This window comes from Hordeum vulgare, chromosome 2H (genome assembly GCF_904849725.1).
Source record: "Hordeum vulgare subsp. vulgare chromosome 2H, MorexV3_pseudomolecules_assembly, whole genome shotgun sequence".
NCBI classification, from domain to species: domain Eukaryota; kingdom Viridiplantae; phylum Streptophyta; class Magnoliopsida; order Poales; family Poaceae; genus Hordeum; species Hordeum vulgare.
In genome coordinates, this window is record NC_058519.1 from 382,221,617 (window position 1) to 382,244,303 (window position 22,687).

At 48.6% G+C, this 22,687-nt stretch overlaps 1 protein-coding gene and 1 long non-coding RNA gene across 2 annotated transcripts; both read right to left on the minus strand.

The window, feature by feature from the left end:
• Window positions 1-2,119: 2,119 nt before the first annotated feature.
• On the minus strand, window positions 2,120-3,997 carry LOC123430121. Its single transcript, XR_006622867.1, has 2 exons — window positions 3,499-3,997; window positions 2,120-2,497 (listed from the first exon to the last, which is right to left on the minus strand). It is a non-coding gene; the product is annotated as an uncharacterized LOC123430121 (long non-coding RNA).
• A 7,023-nt stretch (window positions 3,998-11,020) lies between these two features.
• On the minus strand, window positions 11,021-22,461 carry LOC123426362 (protein LEO1 homolog). The gene is made up of 11 exons (XM_045110173.1): window positions 22,135-22,461; window positions 21,348-21,700; window positions 21,041-21,155; window positions 15,901-16,077; window positions 15,258-15,434; window positions 14,696-14,827; window positions 14,400-14,579; window positions 12,915-13,046; window positions 12,148-12,261; window positions 11,839-12,063; window positions 11,021-11,391 (listed from the first exon to the last, which is right to left on the minus strand). Exons 1-11 carry the CDS (start codon window positions 22,375-22,377, stop codon window positions 11,242-11,244), a joined length of 1,998 nt encoding a protein of 665 aa, XP_044966108.1. The 5' UTR covers window positions 22,378-22,461; the 3' UTR covers window positions 11,021-11,241.
• Window positions 22,462-22,687: the final 226 nt, after the last annotated feature.

Genomic DNA, 22,687 nt, shown 5'->3' on the forward strand with positions numbered 1-22,687 from the left:
ACAACATATAACTTATCAAAATATGGAACGAATACCAAATTCACATGATTACATTTAACAAGACTTAAACCATGTCCTCGGGAAAAACGTAACTACTCACAAAGCATATTCATGTTCATAATCATAGGAGTATTAATAATCATTAAGGAACTAAACATATGATCTTCCACCAAATAAACCAACTAGCATCAACTACAAGGAGTAATGAACACTACTAGCAACCCACAGGTGCCAATCTGAGGTTTTGAGACAAAGATCGGATACAAGAGATGAACTAGGGTTTGGAGAGGAGATGGTGCTGATGAACATGTTTATGGAGATTGACCCCCTCTCGATGAGAGGATCGTTGGTGATGACGATGGCTTCGATTTCCCCCTCCGGGAGGGATGTTTCCCCCGCGGAATAACTCCGTCGGAGCTCTAGATTGATTATGTCGAAGTTCCGCCTCGAGACGGTGGCGTCGCATCCCGAAAGCTCTCCTATGATTTTTTACAGGTCAAAACCCTTGATATAGTAGAATATGGGCACGAGAGGCCTGCCAGGGGGCACAAGCCTGCAGGGCACGGCCAAGGGGGTAAGCCGCGCCCCCTTGGCTTGTGGCTTCCTGGTGGGTCCCCTTTGGGACTTCTTTCGCCCATTATTTTTTATATATTCCAAAATAATTCTCCGTAAATTTTCACGACTTTTGGAGCTGTGCAGAATAGGTCTCTCATATTTGCTCCTTTTCTAGTCCAGAATTCCAACTGCCGGCATTCTCCCTCTTCATGTAAATCTTGCAAAATAAGAGAGAAAAGGCATAAGTATTGTACCATAATGTGTAATAACAACCCATAATGCAATAAATATTGATATAAAAGCATGATGCAAAATGGACGTATCACTCAACGATGGTACCGTGTTGGTCCTAGGCTAGACTGTACTAGAGACGCGAGCCTAGAACACCAACAAAACCACGACGCTACACATAATCAAGGGAAGAGCCACTCTGATTTTCTTTCTTTTTTTTGCGCTACTTTTTTGGCGCTCTTTTTTTCCAGAAAATCACTATAATGATGAGTGTCTCAAAACTCTTTCGAAGGACCAAAAACAGGATAGGCATGAATTATTATTTTTTGACACATTTTTTTTCTAGAGCAATTCGGGGCTGCGATGACCAAAAATTGCGACAAAACTCACTATGATGGCGAGTGTCTCAAAACTCTCGAAAAAAACTAACAAAACGATAGGAAAAAAATCCACCCTCCCAAATTTTGGCCTAAAAAGTGCTTTGAAAAGCGTGCCACACTTTTTTCCCGAAACCTACTCACGTAAGGAAACACGAAACCGAAAACAAGAGGATCTCGGAATTAACCTAAGACACAAAAGACGTAGACTAGGATTGTGGTGGATATGCGGTGGTGCTATATGAAAGCAAGGATAATGGTGGCGTGGTGGTGGTATATGGCAGCAGTGATGATGGTAGCGTAGTGGTGGTATTTGGCAATGATGAAAGATGGCGCAGTGGCGGCGTGACAACTTGTGAACAGAACTCGAAACTCTAAAGGATTAGACACTAAGACCAGCAACTCGACACGACAATGTAACCGCAAATTCAACAAAACAAAATACTGAAAAGACTATGCAAAGGCTCAGATTGGTTCAGATATGATGATCTAACCCTAATTTTTTTTGGCTTTTCCATGGACTATAGATATGAAGAACAGATGCGATCTAACTACAAAAAACTGGTAAAATCTCACCGAGCAACCTAGAAATTTGATACCACTTGATAGAGGCAAGGGTCCCGATCTTTCGATGAGATGATGGTTATCGTTTTGGTGGAGTAGACTTTGACGATCCGACTACGAACGTGTGAGGACATCACGCCTTAGCAATCGCTAAACCAACTCCGAGAGGTTATTGACCATGCTGGCGCACGATCAACCTGACCACGAGGGTTTGTTTCCTGCATGTAAACGAAGAACAAGCAAGAAACTAATATTGGAATCTGGATTGCGAATATAAGAGGAAAGCTTTATTAATGAAGGTGTGGTTCTATGACGCCTTTGTCTGGTCGTGGAACACAAACGAAGGACGCGAAGTTGCAGATATGGCAAACTTGTAATCTAAACAAAATCCAAGTCTAAATGGTGCCCTAAGGGCTATATATATGAGGAAATAGCGAGGGAATTTCGTGACCCTTGGAGGAGGAGTCCGAAAACAATCCTAAACTCGGTTTCCCCACACATACAGACTCTAAAAATAGCCTATAATATGGTATTTCGAAATTACATGGGCCTGGCCCAAAAATAAGGTCGTGCAACATCTATAATAGCCTATGAACGAAATTTATAAAGTAGCGTCTTAAATATTTCGTCCAAGCCTTCGTGCTCTCCTTATGGTGGCTTTAAAGTGCAAAAATCACCAGTGAAAGCTCCTCTGTTCTTTCCCGCATGTGCACCTTCTTCTCCATGCTTGATCCCACTCCAACGGATATCCTTCTTGTCCATGCTAGGTCCTTCATTTATAAGTACAACAAAAGTATCTAATTTAGGCAGCATCATATGTTCATGAACATTAGAAGGATTTTCAACAAACGAAAGTACGTGGTAATTCAATTGGCGTGCGCGAGCTCTAGTAACTGGTCCAGTATGTATAACAGCTGGAGATGTGGGTGTAACAATGGTGTTGATGTCCTCATCACACCTTTCCTTGGTGCTTCCATGCCATGGCCCGGGGTACATTGATGTTGACCCGTGGGTTGACCTGGAAGGGGGATAAGGAGGCAGCCGACCACCGGATGGCGAGTGATAGCCTTGCGAGTAGCCTCCATGTCAATGATGAGAGGGGTGCCCTTGCCCCTGGGACGCCTCGGCGCCGGCTTGCCCAATCGGTCACGAGTAACCGGGGACAGGGTGACTCCAGCCCCGCCCTTGGCTGGCAGAGATTGCAGCCCCTCCGCCGAAGCCATCACCCCTCTAGAGCTCACCACACACTCCTAATTCGTCTACACTGGCCTCTCCTTTTCCTCGCCCCTAGTCGCCATGATTCTCGCCCCTCGATCCCAGCCCGCTCAAGAGGAACCGGGGTATAGAGGACTAAAAACGAGTGAACTGCGTGAAGAACTGGGGCAACCCCGATTCCCACAAATATAGTACTATGAATCCCCAAATCTGGCAGCCTCTAAGCCCGTGATACATTTAACAACAAATGAAAGATCATGATTCTGCTGTTTCCTAAACTTCCAAGCGGAAGTAACTCTTTTGTTCCCCAAGTGAATAAAATCAGCAGCTTCCACAGGGAATTGTGTTGACGCGTCCGTTTCCCACTGATTTCTCTCTCTGATTCCTAATCTACTTGAAAGACCCTCCAAATTAACCAGCGACACATACAAATCCCCCTTAGCTATCGTGGAGAAAACCTCCAGGACACTATCCTCCAAATTCGCAGAAGTTGTGGCGCTCGTAGTCCTACTCGACCAGATCGAGCCCGCCCCAGAAGGAATAGAGGAGATCTCACCTTCCAAACTGCTGAAAATTTCTTTTAACTTTTATTCTCATATGTCGTCCGGTCCACGATTCGCCTTGATTTCGCCCTGATTTCCTCCCAACCCCGCACGCTGAAGATACCCCATTCGAGGGCCACTCCAGGAGGATAGCCCCCTCCCCTGGCGGGGCCGCCATCTCACTCACGCTCACACTCCGTTGCCGCTGGATCGCCTTTGCGATCGTATTCGATCTAATTTAGACATAGCTTAGTCATTTAAGTTCCCACACCATATGAGCAAAATTGTCGTGTTTGTGAATTGGAGGAGCTGGATATCCAGATATATGTGGCTTATGCGAAATTCATCTCCAAAATGAACTAAAAAAATGGGAAATGATGCTAATCATCTGGCGGATCGGACATTTTCCATCCGCCTCCTCGTGCGCACGACACGTGTCCCGTGCGTTGGGCCACAACTATGAAGTCGATGGCGGGCGGTGCGGGTGAGAGTCTAGATTGCAAGGTCGTTATTTTTTTTTCCTGAAACATTACATGTGTTGCAAAACTTATTTTCGCAACAACACATGTGTTGCAAAAAAGAGAAAACTAGGAAAACAAATTCTGCAATATGACTTTTTGTTGCAAAAGAATTATCTACTGTTGCAGAAAAAAAAATCTACAACAAACACTCAGTTGCAAAATATTTATGCAACAAGACTTTTGTTGTAGAGAAAGAATTCTGCATATGTTTCCACAACACGATCTTTTGTTGTGAAAAATATTATATAACAAGGAAAACTCTTTCCATCAGCCGGTCGATTTCTACGATCGCATAGTGCAAGTAGAGCGTAATGACGAGTTTCTGCAACTTGGTATGTGTTTCAAAAAATTGGAACAAATATCTTTTGTTGCAGAAAAAATCTACAGCCTGACCTACATTGCAAAAGGTTTTTGCAACATGACCTGTGTTACAAAAATTTCTGCAACATGATCCTTATTGCAGAAAATATTCTATAACAAATTCTAGTGCAAAAATATACGGACGTTTTCGCAACATGCTCTTTTGTTGCAAAAAAAAATTGCAACATAATCTATATTGCAAAAGAACCGTCAGTCATTTTTTAACCCGTCAACCGGACGACGTAGCAGCGTGCTTATTTCCGCAACTGGAACGTTGTTTCAGGATTTTGTGTGATAGACAGATGCGACCGAGCTGATGATCGAACGATGCACATTTATGCATCGAACGGTTAAAAAGGTGGTGGATGGTTTCTACAAATTCATCGGTAGATGTGTATCAGTCCCTTAAAAAAATAGGCGTAATTGGGTTCATGCCTGCACTACCCACACAAGTGGCTCCCTCTCCCGAGCCCACTCAGCGGCTCTGCCCCGCCACCCTCCACGAGCAGCATTGTGTTCCGCCGTGGAAATGTATCTTCTGTTGCCCCTCGCACAACTTCTGCATACCATCGCCACCCTCAGCTGCTACCCCCCACACGGTGCCTCGGCCGCACCACTGTCGTGAGCACATGTTTGTTGTTCTAGTGCCCAACCCTGACCCCAGACGTTGTCTCTGATGCTTCTCCTCTCGCGGCGATGCAACACATCTCCTCGCCAGCGGCGCGCGGCCACTCTATCTACTATCTGTGTGAATGAAACTAGGGGTGGAGTGGGTTTCAACGGCTGCATCTAAAGGTTGGGAGTCGTCTTGTTGTATTAGAGCATCTCTAGTAGAACCCTCAAACCCTTAAATCTAAAATCAGTTTTAAGGGTTGAGAATTGCCCATTTTTGACACTTTTAAGGGTTGAAAAACAGGAGCAAAGACTAGAACCCTCAAATCCAACCCGTAAAAATCGTAATACAGCCAGGACCGCGCGCGCTGGCTGCTGGCGCTCGCGCACTGCTGCTGCTGCGGCGCCGCCGCGGCGAGCTCCTTCTGCGGCAGGGAGAGGGAAGGGGAGGGGGCCTTGTGGGCGAAGGCGGCAAAGGTGGCCTTGGCGGCGGCGGAGATGGAGGCCATGGCGACGGCGACCGAGGCGGGCGGGGCGGCGGGCGCGACGGCCGGGGCGGGCGCGGGGGCGGGGGCGGTGGCCGGGGCGGGCGCGGGGGCGGGGCGGGGCGGGCGCGACGGCGGCCTGGGCGGGCGGGGCGGCTGGCGCGATGGCCGGGGTGGGCGGAGCGGGCGCGGGGATGCGACGGCCGGGGCGCGGGGGGAGGCGGGGCGGCGGCGGCCGAGGCAACTTCCTCGCGCGCGGGGGGAATCAACTGCCTCCTGCGCTCGAGAGGAAGAGGAGTGAGGGTTGGGGGGAGTTTTCCCTCCCAACCCTCACTTCTACAGGCTGGGAAGGGGTTTGCGGGTTGGACCTTTAAAAAAAATTTACGGGTTTAAGGGTTCTAGTCTACGCTGTTTTTTCAACGAAAACTGTAAAAAAACGGTTATTTTTAAGGGTTTGAGGGTTCTACTAGACTTGCTCTTATATTGTCTAAACGAGCGATGATTGCCATGCTAAACGAGCAATTTGTTTTTTGCTATTTTATTTGAACTTATTGTCCATGGTCTGCACGTGAGCACAGAATTTATCTTATAACGGACAGCTGAGAACATCTTTTTTGTTTCTAAATGAGCAATACTTAGAGCATCTTCATTCGTGTCAAACCAAGCACACCTCCCCCGCGTCGTCTCCTCGGGTGACTCGGGGGTGACCTCCCGCGCCGCCACCGGCTCCCCCCTCCGCCCCCCTTCCCGCTTCGTCGTTGTCAGAGGGGACGCCGGCGAAGCCGCACGCGCCCCGGGGATGGCGGCGGCGGGGCCCCTCGCATCGACCCTTGGGATCTGGCGACGGAGCCCCGCATCGGCGGCTGCGAGATCCGGCGAGATCTCGCCAATCGGCGGCGCCGGAGGACGGATCCAGGGCTCCATGGCCGGATGCAGGGCGCGCGGCCATGCTGGGGCGCGCGGCGATGCTGGGGCGCGGCGGCCGGGCGCGGCTGCGCTGGCACGGCCTGTCGGCTCGGCACGAGCATGTCCAGGACGTGCGGTGCAGTTGCCCTGGCTGGGGGTCGTGATGGTACGTGGCGGCCATGCTCAGCGGTCGGTGGCGGTGGATGTCCAGCACAGCTCCGGGAGAAATCCTTGCTCCGGTCTTCATCGGAGCCGCGACGACGACGCCGCGGGTGCCGCTATCTTTCTTGGAAGCGTCATTGTGGAGGTGTGCTGCTCCCCTTCGTCGACCGTTGCCCGCACCGCCACCTGCGCCCTCTAGGTCCTGATTTGTGGGCCTCTCTCCTGTGGATTCTTGGCGGTGCCGGTGTGATTGTCGGGGCCCTACCTGCGGGTGAAGCCGGTGGAGGAGATTCGGATTGGGGGAAACCCCTTGGTTGGCCAGGCCGCGCCGACGACGACGGCGACGCTTAAGGGCGCCGTTATTCTTTTTGGAGACGTCGGTATACATCTGCTCCTCTGCTCCCCTCCCTTGCCTCTCGGGTGAAAACCTAACTCCGGTGGGCGGCGGCGGCGTCCTTGACGTCGTGACCTTCCCGAAGGCGTCGCCTTGAGGGCTGAGTGGTGGCGGGCACTGTATGGGTCCTGAACGGTTGCTGGTGGTGGGCACTGCTTCGGGGGAAACCCTAGGATCTGGTCTTCCAGATCGGACGATGGCGGTACTGCAGTGTCGTTTCTTTCTTGGGAGCATCGTTTGTGGAGCAGTGCGGGTAGACTGAGGCAGGAGGTGGAGCGGCTTCGTCTTGCACGAAATTTCGGTGGAGCTGTCAAGTCATGCCTGGCAGACAGGTGCTACGCTGAGTCATGCCTGGTTGGCAGGTGCTACGCACGATAGATCTTCCGGAGTCTTCGTATCTGGACGGGTGAGCGCAGGGCGGTGGCGCCGTTGGGCGCCGTGGTGGCGTCGACGGATGATTGGACTGGCAAGGATGATGCAGATCTCTTTCCTGTAGATGGGTCAGTGGTTCGATGATGATGGCGGCTTGTAAAACGTGTGCGTGAGGTGTGTGTTTTAGGTGTGCTGCATCGGCTGTTGTTCCCGATACGTTATGTGGATGGATTGGAAACAACACCGGTCTTAGATATGTGGAGTGAGAGCACTCCACATTATCGAGTTTGTAGGTGTGAGTGGTGGCTTTGGGTGGATTGATGCATACTCTTGTTAGACCTTTGTGGAATAATTAATAAAGATGGCTGCATGCATCGATTGATGCAGAGGCCGCGGGTTTAACCTCCTTTTCCAAAAAAACAGTCGTGCAATCATCACACGTGCTAAAAACATTTTGCAGCGTCGAAATAGTGACTTTTAACGCGACGGAGAGCGCTAGCTCCAGCGGCCGTCGTAAAAAATATCACGCGCGAGCCGCTCCAGCAAGCGCGCTAAACTATAGCGTGCGCGAGCAGTCAGCGCTTGCAGTATATTCATTTTTTGAAAATATGGTGATATTTCAAATATCAAAATAAGACATGCCATAGTTTAAAATCACCCAACATCAACCAAGTTAATCATGGCATAAAAGTTGGGAAACATGCCACATCACATCTCATCATCCAACCAAGTTCATGACATAAAACTTTACACAAACAAATGGCACATCAACAATCATGCCGCATCCCCCTCATATTTGTCATCCGATTCTTCTTCCTCGTCCGAAGACGTTTCTTCCTCTTCTTCTTCATCATCGCGCGCCGCATCATCATGGGAAGCTCGGAAGGTGTTGAAAAGATCTTCAACGGCATCATGCGAACGTACGTGAGACACACCGGAAGACATGCGTCCACCCATGTCATCCGGAGGTGCTCCCATGCCTCCCATGAGAGACGTAAAACGCATGCCTCACATGCCCCCATGGTAGTTCCGAAGCCACCCATGCCTCCCATGCCGTCCATGGTAGCTCTGAAGCCACTCATGCCTCCCATGATAGCTCTAAAGCCACCCATGCCGCCCATGGTAGCTCCGAAGCCACCCATGCCACCCATGCCTCCCGTGCCTCTTTTTAGACCAAGACTTCTTCACACGCAAGATTGACGTATTCCTTTTGCTTCTCATCGAGGGTAGATGTGTCCATGAACATCAAGTATTTCTCCCATTCCAAAAATCTAGTTTGCTCTTCCATGGCCAATCTCTTCTCCTCCAATGCCACATTCCTCTCCTCGGCCGCCACCCTCCTCTCCTCGGTCGCCAACCTCCTCTCCTCGGCCATGGCATCTTGGTTCCTTGCCATCTTCCTCACCTCGTTAGCTTCATTCCTTGCGTTCACAATAGCTTCCATAGCAATTGTTAGCTCATCATCTCCTTTCCTCTTCTTCTTTTCTTTTGCGTCTTTCTTGCCTCCATTTGGCCTTTTTGGCTTGGAGTAGGCAATCGAGTTTGGTGTAGGACTTCTCTTGCCGTCATCACTTGATGCCTCCTCATCATCATCATCCAAATCAATAGTTCGCTAGTGTTTGTTGGTCTCCTCATTGACACCTTCACGGGGCTTCCATTTCTCATCATCCTTCAACTCCTCATAGCAATGGGGCAAGGCAAATGGCCTCCATTTCTTCATCTTCCCTTTCTTGGTCTTCTTATCCTCTCCTTGAAATAAGTTTTGTGCAATAGTGAGCTACAAACAAAAGAACAAGTTAGCACTTGAAACACCAAAGAAGAAGCATGAACATGGAAGAATCATGAAAGAAATGGCACTTACCCTATCTATATCATTAGTGCCACTTGGGTTTAACGTGTCAACCGCCTCAAGTGCGGCCGCCCACCTTTGACAATCTTTGTTGATTGTCGACCACCGGGAGCGAAGAGATCTTTCTGTGTGGTCAATTCCACTTTTGTTGTGCAAATCAAAGTGCTCATTCATCCAGATCTAATATGCATCTCTACTTTGGTCCCCTCCAACGGTGGCATCCCTAGACACTTGCAGCCATGTATTGCATAGCAAGACGTCTTCGTCCATGCTGTAGTTGCCTGCTCTTCCTTTCGGTGCACCGACGATACCCTCACCATCCTCGTCCACCTCAAACTCATGATCATCGAAATGCACATCATTGGTTTGAGACCAATGAGAATTGTTGGAGCCAACACCCATAGTTGACATATATGTCTCATCATTGAAACTACAAAGTATGTACAACAAAACTAATAAGCTATCCATATGTATCCATTCAAAAAACAACATCGAAAAAAAGTTGGTGAAATTTTACCTTGGGGGCATTTCATCGACCACCTTGTGTGCATCGGCCGCCGACGCAGCAAGCGAGCTCGCCGGCACTTCGATCGCCGCCGCATCCTTCGCACGCCCTGCAAGTCTCTTCTTCGGCCGTCTAGAGGAGCTATCCGCCGCCTTGTTCTTCTTCTCAGACACCTTGCCCTTCTTCGCCACCGTCGTATTTGGGAGCTTCGAAAAAGGGGCGCGTAGCTTCACGACGGGCGTCGGTGCGACGCCACCCGCTGCCAAGGCCGTCTGTGGCGCCATGAAAAGGCAACCGCATCCTTCGCACGACCTGCAAGTCTCTTCTTCGGACGTCTAGAGGAGCTATCTGCCGCCTTGTTCTTCTTTTCGGACACCTTGCCCTTCTTCGCCACCGCCGTATTTGGGAGCTTCGAAAAGGGGGCACGTGGCTTCACGGCGGGCGTCGGTGCAACGCCACCCGCTGCCAAGGTCGTCCATGGCGCCGTGAAAAGGCCGCGTGCGAGACCGGTGGTTGGAGGAGCACCGACGAAGGCGAAGCGAGAGCTCCCCGTGCTAGGGTTTGCGTCGGCGGCGACGGCGGGGTCACGAACGTAGGGAGGGGTGAAAGGGATGTCGGCGCGGCCACCCATCGGGCGAATCCGTCGACGACGACGCGGAAGGGGCAAAAGCGACACGATCAAAGAGGGTGCAACGCGAGAGCTCAAGTGTGCAGCGCGCGGGAGCGGACGTACAAAATAAGCGACGCGTGACGTCATTTTGTCCCGCGCGCTGGACCACTTATGCCGCGTGCACGGTTTTTACGCCTCCGTTAGAGCGTCCGAAGCGGTTGCACGTGCAAAAAACGCAACTTTTCCAGCACTGCACTTATATAACACGACTATTGTTGGAGATTCTCTCAGGACGAGTTCTTTTGGCTTAATTCCAAAGAATTACTGTCCCATAAATGAAAATGACAAAAGAACTCATCTCTGTTTCAGGAATTGTCCAGAATCATTCCAGAATTGTTAGTTTAAACCACTATCGTTTAACACTATCTCTATTGAAAACACAATTTACAGATAGAATGCCACTAGAGAGCCAGACCGAGCGAGGCAAATCAAACCGCTTGGCCCACACCCCCGCACTGCTCGTTCCCTGTTCCTCGTGCTAGGGCGCTCGTGCTAGGGTTGAGCGCCGCCCAGACCGGACTCGTCGGATCAACCGAGGGGAGGCTCTTGCTACGCTGCCGCCCCAAACCGGCCGCCACCGCATCAGGTGAGCTGTTCATCCCCTATTAATTTGTATGGATGGCTGCTATATGTGGTGTTAATTTGTATGGATGGCTGGTATATGTTTCATCTATCTAAGGATGTTTGAGACATTTCAACAGACAACTCATACAACAATTACATGCTAAAATCACAGAAAAGAACTGGACAGACAATTCTGTTACCAGACGATTCTGTGGGCAGTTTCCCAGAATCATAATTCTGAAGAATTATGAGGTGAAAAGAACTGGCCCTCACACATGGCCTATCCAATAGTATTCAACAGCACTCTTTTGGCAGCAGAGACAAATGTAGGTTTGTGAGCTTCTATTTTCTCTCCCTTCACTCGTCTTCATCGTCGCTTTCAAAAACGACGGCCTTCCGGCGATGAACCATCGCAGGTTGTTTCCTCGGCGGGGAATCCTCGCCCGAGTCCACCTCCCTGCGCCTTTGGCTCCCGCCTGCTGCTGACTCTCTCTTCCGCTTTGGTTCCTGCACAACCAGTTCCAGTTTGATTATCATTATTTGACTGAATGACAAGTTATATGGAAATCACGGTGTTTCCTTCAGTTCTGGTTAACATCTCACTTTCAGATCAACACGGCAGCACAGCGGAAGAAAATTATCTACAAAGTCTGGCATCTAAAATTTCAATTCAAATTGGTGACCGTATTCCTAGTGTCTGCTATCAACTACTACAAGCAATCTTGTGTTTGTCTGCTATCAACTACTCCCTCCGTAAAGAAATATAAGAGCACTTGGGTCACTACTTTAGTGATCTAAACACTCTTATATTTGTTTACAGAGGGAGCACTTAATTCTTTACCGTGTATGCCAGGTAAGAGGACCTGACTATTGCTAAATTGGGTGGTTACTGCAATTTACCACACTGCCTATTTTGTAAAAGGAAAACTGGAGTTTGACGCAGTGACATCTTACCTGGATTCCTTCATCTGACATACGCGCATCCTCTTCCGGGTCTTCCTCATATTCATCCTCCTCATCCAGCTCATCTCCCCTTCCACCAGTTGGAGAGTGCTCAATGTCCTCGCCTTCAGTTTCATACTCTGACTCCTCCCTTTCGCTCTCAGAGTACTCCTGGCGTCTCGCTGGGCGAGAAGGAGGGAAGGATGGTTTACGAGGAACACCTCTGCTCATATTCGACTGAGAATGTGCACAGAATACATGTAAGCATTGACAGTAATAAATTTGTTCAAATGAGAATGCATATTTGCCCAGTTAATCCACCTTCTTCGCATTAATTATACGCCTTTCAGCTAGTGCTTCAGCCTCCAAGTCATCCTCAAAACGACCACGAGATGCCATTCGCCGAGAGCTGTACTGGTTGTCGGTCTCCTCATCCTGCCAAAAGTAAGTATATGTTCAATGAATTCTTGCCACATTCCACTACTACCCAGAAGAGCGGAGCTAGTAACACATAAGAATAAAATTCATGTCTCAACACACACAGGAGTCTCCCAAAGCTCACAAATACAACCTCGCTTATTGTCATGTTCAATCTAAGAAAAAGTTATCCAGACAAGTAAATCAGCACAGCACTTCATACTCTCTAGTCTTACAAAAACAGCTACTGACCATGCATCTCCAGGTCCCATGACAACATGACAATAGCGGAATAAAATCACCCGCCTAGGCAGAAATTGCAGATGTACATTCACAAAGGTAACCCAAAGAGTTATTAACTAGGGAAGCATGAAATGAATTTCATCCAGAACTAAATTTCCCATAGTATGACCTATTATCTGCATCATTTAACTCAAACCTAGAGTAAGTTTTAATAAGTTCACATTAGACCTGTGATTAAAATATAAAAGAAATATACAGTTAGATCTAAGTGATTGGTGATTGTTAAATGGCATTTACTAGTGTAGGTCAAGAGAACTGTGCTTACACTGTATATCATTTAATCTTAATACTAACACTGTATATGCCGTTATAGCTAGTTGTACCGTAATCTTTTTGATTGGCAAAAAGCAAGGAAACGACAGACCCACCTCATCTAATGCATCTTCCAAAAACCCTGGAGAAAGCTGTCTTCTTTGCCTGGCAGGTTGTGTGTATTTGCGATTGACCTTTTCTCGTTTGCGTTGAAGAATTGAATGAGCTCTAATACTTTGGCCCTCCGCCTGCATAATTACTATGTCAGTGAAAAAGGAAAAACTTCGCTGAAAAATGCATACAAAATCGGTTTTGATGGGGGAAAACAGAAAAACAGGTCAGCAATAAACACGATTAATATGCCTTCGGAATGGGACAAGAATCACAATTTGTTGTTGTGCCTTCATAAATGGCAACTTCACTTGATTTGATGTTTGGGAGTGTTGGCTGTAGTGTGTCACACTGAACGCTATGGACAATTCAGGGTGTTCAAGACTTCAAGTACGGACAGACCCAACCTGTTGAATCCATTACTCATTTTTTCTCTTTGTACTGGTTTCATCAAACGTGGTTGGAGCTAGTTAAGGAAAATGAACTATGGTCATATCCATCGGTTTCCGTAGTTTGTATCAAACCAGGTTGAAAACCCCTAACCATAATCATCAGATTACAAACCGAATCATGAGTACAAGAACTTTTAGACCCTACCCTTAGATTAGTTAGGCTGCAGCTTACTGAATGGAACGACAACACAGAGTACAACTTTGGAACCAGTCAAGCTCAAACTCTAAAAAACCAAAACAGGTTTATTAATGTTGACCTATGTGTTTGTAAGTATGCCATGGCAGAGCTTCAGAACAAAATAAGTGGGGGCCAAGATTGATTAACAGATGACTTAACCAATACATTTAAAGGTCAATTTTCTCATGTGTCTGCGACGGTTTCATGAGTGTCAAATGGTTGTCTAGAGGAGTGAGTACAAATTTCTACAAGTTTCTGATCTTAGAACTCATCCTTCCATAATAGTTTCATGGCTATAGGAAAGGGGGAACACAAATAAAATTGTTGGACTCGTCCAATGTTCTGAGAATGGAAGCTGCTAAGGGATGACCAACCGTCCAATAGGGTCCACAGCCAGCAGGCCCCATGATCCAGCAGGCAGGGAAAGCAGGAATTTGAAGATCAAGCACAGAGAGGACGGGCAGAGCAAAGGGCTGGGCTGGGCTGGATTCTGTTCTTCTGGTGAAACAGCCACCCATTTTTTGTTCTCTGGTAATGGGGAACATTGTATTTGTAGGTTTAATATGGTAAAAACATGCTCTTCATCGGGTTCCCAGCACCTGCATGAAGCGCTGCAGACCCTACTAGGAAGTAGTACTTGCACTATCTTAGGGAAAAATAAAACATACATGTGGAGAACATGGCAAGCCCCTATGGCTATCGGAGAGAGGTACATGGAAAGTGGACATGTAACAAGACACAAGTATTTTTATATCTGACCTAGGAGCCTTAGCTTAAGCAGCTAAATTCAGCAAACATAAATCAGGGACAAGTCAATGAGCATATTCAACCACTGGACTAAACAGTGGAGTTTTGGTTACCTTTTCTTTTTCCTGCTTCACTCTCTCAGGATCCTTAGCATCATACCACTTTTGCATCTTAACAGTTTTCTTATTCTGAGAATCAACAAGAGCGGTTAATAAACGATGTGACTTTGAAGACAAGGAAGATGGCATAAATCTCATTTTCTGCAGAAGTCTTCCTTGTGATTGTAGAACTCCCTGCATTATGATTCAAACTTAATCGGGCAAGTGAAACTTATTGTAGATGATGGTGAGAGTGATGAACAAGGAGGCCGTACAAAATGCAGTTGGAAAGCAGACAAGAAATAGTTTACCTTCCCACTCCTCAGAAACAGATGGGACTGGTCATGATTTGCTTCATGTACGGATATATCAAGAACTTCATTACCAATCAGCAGCTGCATGGTTCCATCTTTCCATTTGACAAAGCGTGCATTACTTTCAACCTGCAAGAAATCAATGTGCAAAGTTTCAATTATTGGTGGGGAGAACATATCTCAGTAATACAGCAGCAAAACATCGCAGGCTAAAATGCATCATGTGCATAGGTCCTCAAGGTGGAGGGAAAAGATAGCTCTAAGGAAAACAAGAACATCGCCAAATTGAAAGAACATAGAAGATCCAATGAAACCATCATATCATGTAGTGAGTTTATGATCTATTCCCTCCATAAAGAAATATAAGAGCGTGTAGATTATTAAAGTAGTGATCCAAACGCTTTTATATTTCTTTGCAGAGGGAGTAGATCGGAATGCCACATCAACTTCAAGGAGAGAGAATTTGAAAATATGGCAATGTAAACATAGGTATGTAACTGACTGTAACACCAAATGATTTCATAATACTATATTGCTGCATGAAAAATGTTCCACTTACTGATGTAGTGCCATCAGCCTTCTTGACAGTTCTCCACCGCACAATGTTGTCCTCCAGTCGTATTTTTTTCTTGGTCCCAGATTCATCTGTAACGTAAACATCTTCTTCCACATATGTTTTGGGATCAAAAGGCCTCGGATCAATCCCCATTATGTTTGATACCTTTATCACATTCATCTACAAGATAAGAAATCATTAGGTAACAAAACCCTACCTGAATAGCTGCAGAAGTGCAAACCTATTCAGCATGGATCATAACATTCTTACCAAAGCCCATAGAACATGACATGACCTATGATAGTGATATCTATTAGACCAAAATGTTTTCACCATCAAGTACAAGAATGTTGTTCATCAATCATCACAGCACGAGTTATTTCCTCGTCATTTTATTATACCAGACAGGTGTATACCAAGTGCAGAACAGAACATCACCCGTTAGACTATTAAGTATTAACAGATAGCAAAGAATAATAAAGAATGATGTGCATGCACACCATGCACAACAGAAAAAGGCATGCAATGGCAAAATATGCACCAGCACTCAACCATATCATCAGAAAAAAGAGAGAAAAAAGACTGAACGGGGTCCCTCAGAGAGAGAGAGACTCAAAGGCAAGATTTAAATGTGTAGTCAACTCACTCTGTCGGGTCGAGCTGGTGGCTGCTGACGTGGAACAACCAAGTTCAATGGTGGACCAACTGGCTTCTCTTTTGTTTTTGGTTCACGGTTGTCATCTGATTCATATCGCATATCATCATCAGCCACGACATCATCTGGCTGCAATTCTTTCTCATATTGCCCTTCATCCTCCATAGGCTACAGAAGAAGCGAATAAGGGAAATTTATTGTGTGCCTAGAGATGAAAAGGCTTTAAAATAACAAGATAATGTGTAATAGATGGGAAAAATCATCAAACCTGATTGGACGAACAGATCAATATTCATGCAAAACAAATGCAAGAAACGCAGAAGATTTAAGTTGTTCACATGACTACTTAGGCTATGTTTGGTTGAGCTGCAGATTTTATAAAAGCTGATGTCGGCTGTGAGCTGTGAAAAAGCTGCTGTGAACTTTCTGCTGTGGAAAAGCTGAAAGCTGTTTGGTTGAAACAACTGTGAAACTGGTGATTTGGCTATGAATTGTCTATAATATCCCCGAGGCCTGAGTGAATATGTTTATATATGCTAATTGACCATAAAGCAATGACACATTTTCTTTTGAGGATTAGCAATGACAGATAGTATATGGTAGGCAATTAAACGACAATTTTGCCAGAAAATTTATGACAACGTAGACGATTCATAGGTCATAGCTATTACATAGGCAATTCAACGACTATAAATAGATAGTGATCCTGTAAAAATATATTGGCAACTTGTTCATATCCAAGTGAACATTTGCATTCTTTCTTATGATCAAACATAGTCCAAACAAATTAAGAAAACAAGAAATATTATAACTTAGATCAAGAATTCAGAGAGCTACACTGAAATCTGTTTGTAAGCACCAAAAAGGAATGTCCGAATCATCAATGGGCTAGCTAAAGAATGGTAAATCAATTCTTTTACACTTTGCATAACAAGTGATACAGTGGCGATAACAAGTCAGAAATCACGTTCTAGACGGGAGTCCTCTTTTGATTTCATTCTCAGGATTTTCAGCATGCAAGAACAACCCCAACGCTGCTATGCAGACGGCCAAGCCGGCGTGGCCATTTCTACGCCATCCGCTCCACCCGAGGTGGCTGTGTGGAACTGTAGATAGCATGGCCCGAAGCTGCTGGGCAGGAGCGACGGGCAGGAGGCGTTGCTCCAGGAGGCGCTCGAAGCGGGCAGGGCAGAGGAAGGAGTCTGCGTTCCGATGGTCGCCGGCGTACGTGGCAGCGCAGCTGGGCGGGAACGGCTGCTCTTGGGAGGGCCACCTGCCTGCCAGGTCAAGCAGGTTGACGGGGGAAGTAGGTTGGACCAGCAGCAGGGAAGGAGGCGGAAGGACGGCTGGGCGCAGTGCGCTGGAGGGCGGCAGTGGTGGTGGCAGCGGCGGCTAGGAACCCTAGCCATCGTTCATTTTGACGGGGTGGCTTGGTGGCTGTTCGTTTGCTCGTCGGCCCTTACTGATCAAATCGTTACGTAACTTGGGAGTGGCATTGGTGGGTAAGTAGCATCTAACTTCCAGTGGTCAGTTTAGAAGTTGGGATTGGGCAGCTGCGAAATTTGCACTTCGTAAAAGCTATAGCCTCTGAAAATCTGCTTCGAAATTTTAGCCTTTTGGTTAGCTTTTAGCTTCTTCAAAGCAGAGGTTGCATAAGAAAGCCCAACCAAACACAGCCTTAGTTAAGCTAAGATTTATTTAGGGAAGCACAAAATGGCAAATCCAAAGGTAAAATGAGATGAAAGGCCACCATATTCGCCACTGTTCTGTGTCGATAAAAAAACTCAGTTACACTAACATGCACCGTGTTATCCTTGTCATCCAGTAAACAACTACGAATTGCTGTCTAGACTAATAACTACCTGCAGACGACCTGGCGCTCAAGGAGATCTACCTAAACGGGCGGCGCTATACCTGGTCCAGCGGGCAGTCACCGCCCACCCCGGTCCACTTGGACCGTGTGCTTTGCACATCCGACTGGGAGGACATGCACCGAGAATGCCACCTACGCTGCCTTGCGTCCGTTATATCGGACCACAGCCCGCTGCTCCTGGATTGCTCGCCACTGCCAAAAGGACGCCCACGGTTCCATTTTGAAGATTTCTGGCTACGCCTCGACGGATTCCAGGAAACTGTGCAAGCTGCGTGGCACTCTGTCCACGACGACGACCCATTCCGGCGCCTGGCGCTTCGCCTCCAAGCCACTGCGCGCAGCCTGACTAGCTGGAGTGTGCGCTCTGTCGGGAATGTGAAACACAAACTTGCGATAGCCAGGGAGCTGTGCCTGCGCTTCGACGGTGCGCAAGAGACCCGGATCCTCACCCCCAGCGAGCAATGGCTGCACAAGCAGCTGAGGCTGGTCCACCTCGGCCTGGCCTCCCTTGAGCGCTCCATCGCACGCCAACGGTCGCGCATCACCATGCTCCAGGACGGCGACGCCAACACCTCGTTCTTCCACCGGCAATGCACCTACCGCCGGCAGAAGAACAGAATCCACACCCTAAACGTTCATGATCAGACCAGACGGATATGGTGGAAGCGGCCTTCGAGCACTTTTTGACGCGCTGCTGGGCACGCCGGTGGAGCGCGACTGCGCGCTAGACCTTGAGCAGCTCATCGAGCCTCGCGACCTGCTCGACCTCAACGCGCCCTTTGGGGCCGACGAGATCTGGAGCGCCATGAAGCGACTGCCGGCCCGGAAGGCGCCTGGCCCGGATGGATTCACCGCTGAGTTCATCCATGCCTGCTGGGATATTGTCCAGCAGGACTACGTCGCCGTGTTCCAGCAGCTCTACGAGATGCGAGGGCGTGGGTTTAGCCGGCTCAACCAGGCCCTCCTCACGTTGATACCGAAGCGACCTGACGCGAGCCACCTGGGCGACTATCGCCCAATAAGCTTGATACACCTCATGGCGAAAATCTTCGCCAAGGTTCTGTCCTTGCGCCTAGCGCCGAAGCTGAATGACCTGGTGAGCCGCAACCAGAACGCGTTCATCCCCGGCCGCAGCCTCCACGACAACTTTGTCCTCGTGAGGCAATCAGCCCGGATGCTGCACCAGCTGGGAGCGCCACGCGTGCTGCTCAAACTCGACCTAGCGCGCGCCTTCGACTCCATCGCATGGCCCTTCTTGTTCGAGGTGCTGCGCCGGTTTGGGTTCGGAGACAGATTCCTTGAGTGGCTAGCAATCTTGCTATCCTCGTCAAGCACTAGGGTGCTCATCAACGGGGAACCTAGCCCTCCCATATGGCACCGGCGCGGGCTTCGCCAAGGTGACCCGCTATCGCCGCAGCTGTTCGTCCTCGCCGTCGACGTGCTGGGCAGGCTGGTCAAACGCGTTGTCGATCTTGGTATCCTACAACAGCTGCATCCACGTCGCGCCATCCCAGCGATGTCCCTCTACGCGGACGACGTAATGCTATTCTGCCACCCCGTGCGCAGCGACATTACTGCAGTCAAGGAGATGTTGCTGCTGTTTGGGCGAGTGTCAGGACTGCACGTCAACTTTAGTAAGAGCTCCGCAACACTCTTACGCTGCAACCAAGATGAGGCTGAACCGATCGTTCTTCACCTGGGATGCCCAATTGTGGAACTGCCCATCACATATCCCGGGATCCCGCTCACGGTGCGACGACCCACCGCGGCGCAGCTGCAACCTGTCGTGAGCCGGACTGCCGATGCCCTGCCGGCCTAGAAGGCGCACCTCACAAACCGCGCCGGCCGCCTCGCGTTGGTAAAGTCAGTCCTCACCGCGATCCCCATCCACCAGCTCCTTGTGCTCGCCCCGCCCAAACGAGTCATCAAGCAGCTCGAGAAGATACAGAGAGGATTCCTATGGGCCGGAAGAACCGAAGCTAAGGGAGGGCATTGCCATGTCAATTGGCGACGCGTATGCCGGCCTATCTCCCTTGGAGGCTTAGGCGTACGAGACCTTGAGCGTGCTGGGCTTGCATTAAGGCTGAGATGGCTATGGTTCTCCCAAACAGACATAGATCGCGCATGGACTGGGCTCGACCTTCAATTCTCAGCCACCGAGCGTGCGCTGTTTTTTGCCTCCACGACCATGGAGCTGGGAAACAGGCAGACAGCCCTATTCTGGGAGGATCGCTGGATCCAGGGGCGATCAATCAGCGAGATCGCGCCGCTGGTATATGCCTGCTGCCCCAAGCGACGGCGGAAGCAGAGGACGGTGGCACAAGGCCAACATGGAAATAGCTGGACCCGCGACATCCAGGGCGTGTTTGGCATACACGAGATCGGGCAGTTTCTCCAGCTCTGGCAGATGATCGCGGACACCACCCTCACCGAGGAGCCCGATCGCCTGATATGGAAATGGACTACCACGGGCACATACTCAGCACGGTCTGCCTACCTCGCCACGTTCCATGGATCAGTAACCTGCCCTGCTTGGAAGATGATATGGAAGGCATGGACGCCGCCAAAGGTTAGGTTCTTCCTCTGGCTTGCGCAGCAGGACAGATACTGGACTGCAGACCGACTCGCCCGGCGCGGCCTGCAGCACCATCCACGATGCCTTCTATGCGACCAGGCCTTCGAGACCATCCACCACATCATCATCGAATGCCCATTCACCCAACAGATTTGGCACGAGGTCCTCGCGTGGTTTCGATTGCCAGTAGGATGCCCCAACCAGGAGGACTCGCTGCTGGACTGGTGGAACCGCGCGCGACACAACACCCCCCACCCACAGAGAAAAGGGCTGGCATCCATCACCCTGCTCCTACCCTGGATGGTATGGAAGCACTGCAACGATTGCGTTTTTGACAGGGCACAACCCTCAATTGCTGCACTACTGTCAAATATCAAAGAGGAGGCTACCTTATGGGCAAGGGCTGGAGCCAAAGGGCTTCGAGTTATCCTACCGCAGACATGGGATGTACACTAAGTAGCATTAGAATGCTTGTATCCTGCCTCCTAGGAGGACTGTAACAAACTCTATCTTTCCAATATAATGAAACGCAAAGGTCCTTTGCGCTTTCTCGAAAAAAAATAACTACCTGCAGAAAGTCTTGCCACTACTGGTAACTGTTACTAAGATCTCTTCTGGAGATCTGGAATTTCTATATTTTACTGAATGGATGGAAAAGGAAGAATTTGGGATTTGAATCTTACATTAGAATCTTCGTCAATTTCATCCGGGGCCCGATAAGGAGCAGGTTCGTCTTCATCACTATCACCAAACACATCACGGACGACTTCATGATCTCTCTCTTCCTCCATTGGCGAGCTGCACGAGGAGATTGTGATTCTTATGAGTCACCGCACTATTAGGAAGGGTTTACATAAGAGAAGAATATGAATGCACTGCTGAAATAATGAATCATTTAATCAACCATGGAACGAGTTACTTAGTAATGTCAGGTCTAGCAAGCATAAAACGCATAATATTTTAACAAAGTAGCATTCTGGTTTTTCTTGCCTTAGTTTCCTTTGAGGAGCTTCCTCATCTTCAGGAGCTTGACCAGCATAGTAATTATCTTCGGACCCCTCAGATTCAGAGGCAACAACTTCCCTTCTTCTACTGGGAACCGCCTGCTGCTCATAGCCATCTTCTTCACTTTCCATGCCTCTTGCGTCAGTTTGCATCACCCCATCACTCATTTCTCTTTCTGGTGAGCTCTGAACCTTTTCCGGATCACTTTCTCCTTGATCAAGATCAGCAGGATGGGCCTCTGTTTCACTTTCCTCTTCCATTCCGAGTTGCCCCTCACTCTCACCTTCTCCTTCCGCTTCTCCTTCCCCTCCATTCTCTGCCTCACCCTCCCCTTCTTCCTGGATAAACAAATCAGTAAGAAAATGTCACATCAGATAGCTTAACTAATGTCGATGCAGAATTAGGGATATATAAGGAACTCTTTAGCAAGACCAATTCCAGTTTTATTAAAGATCGCTTTAAAAAGTAAGAGTCATCGTTGTTCCCCGGATATATAGAGATTGCATCACACAACAATCGGCAAGCTGGCGCATGCACGCACCTAAATTCTCCACCTCGCCTAAAATTGCGAATTTCTACTTCAAAATGTTTAAGTTAGATTTCCCACGATCAATGAATATGCGCACAATTTCTCCAACACTTATGGCCCCAATCTCGAGACTTCGAATCGACAGCTCCCGGGGGAGAAAACCAAGCCCTGGCCCAGGATGGGGGTTGAGGGAGTAGAGCAGGGAATTCAATCACGGCAAAAAGGGGACTGGATGTGTGTTACCGAGTGGTATGCGTCGTGGGCAGGACCGTGGCTGCGTCCTTCGTCTTCTTCCTCCTCGTCCTCCTCTTGGTCCAGGACTTGGTGATGGCGCTGCATCTGATGTGGCGGCACCTGGTCGTCCTCGTCGGCGACCTCGATGGGGCCGTCGTCCTCTTCGTCCTCAGACTGGTCGCCGAACAGGTTCTGCATCATCTGGTTGCGCGTCGCCTCCTCGACGTCCCTCTCCCGGTCACCGCCCGCCATCGCCGCCGCCGCCACTCTCCGCTCCTGTTTGGGTTTCTTCAGTTTCCTCTCTGAGGTGAGTTCTGCGTGGGTCGCGTCGCGTTCGAGCCAGGGTAAATATCAAGTGCCCAAATTTATAACGGAGGAAAATTGCGTGGGAGACAGATAAATCCGACTATAGGACCCACATGTAATCGACTTCCGGAGAATTTCATTTGTATACTTTTTCTTCTCAAAAGAGTATTTATAATGCAGTCCTTATATAGTTTAATTTGAAATCTTTAAAAGGGCTTATATTTACAGGATTAATAACTCTCGAAAGTGTAATTTT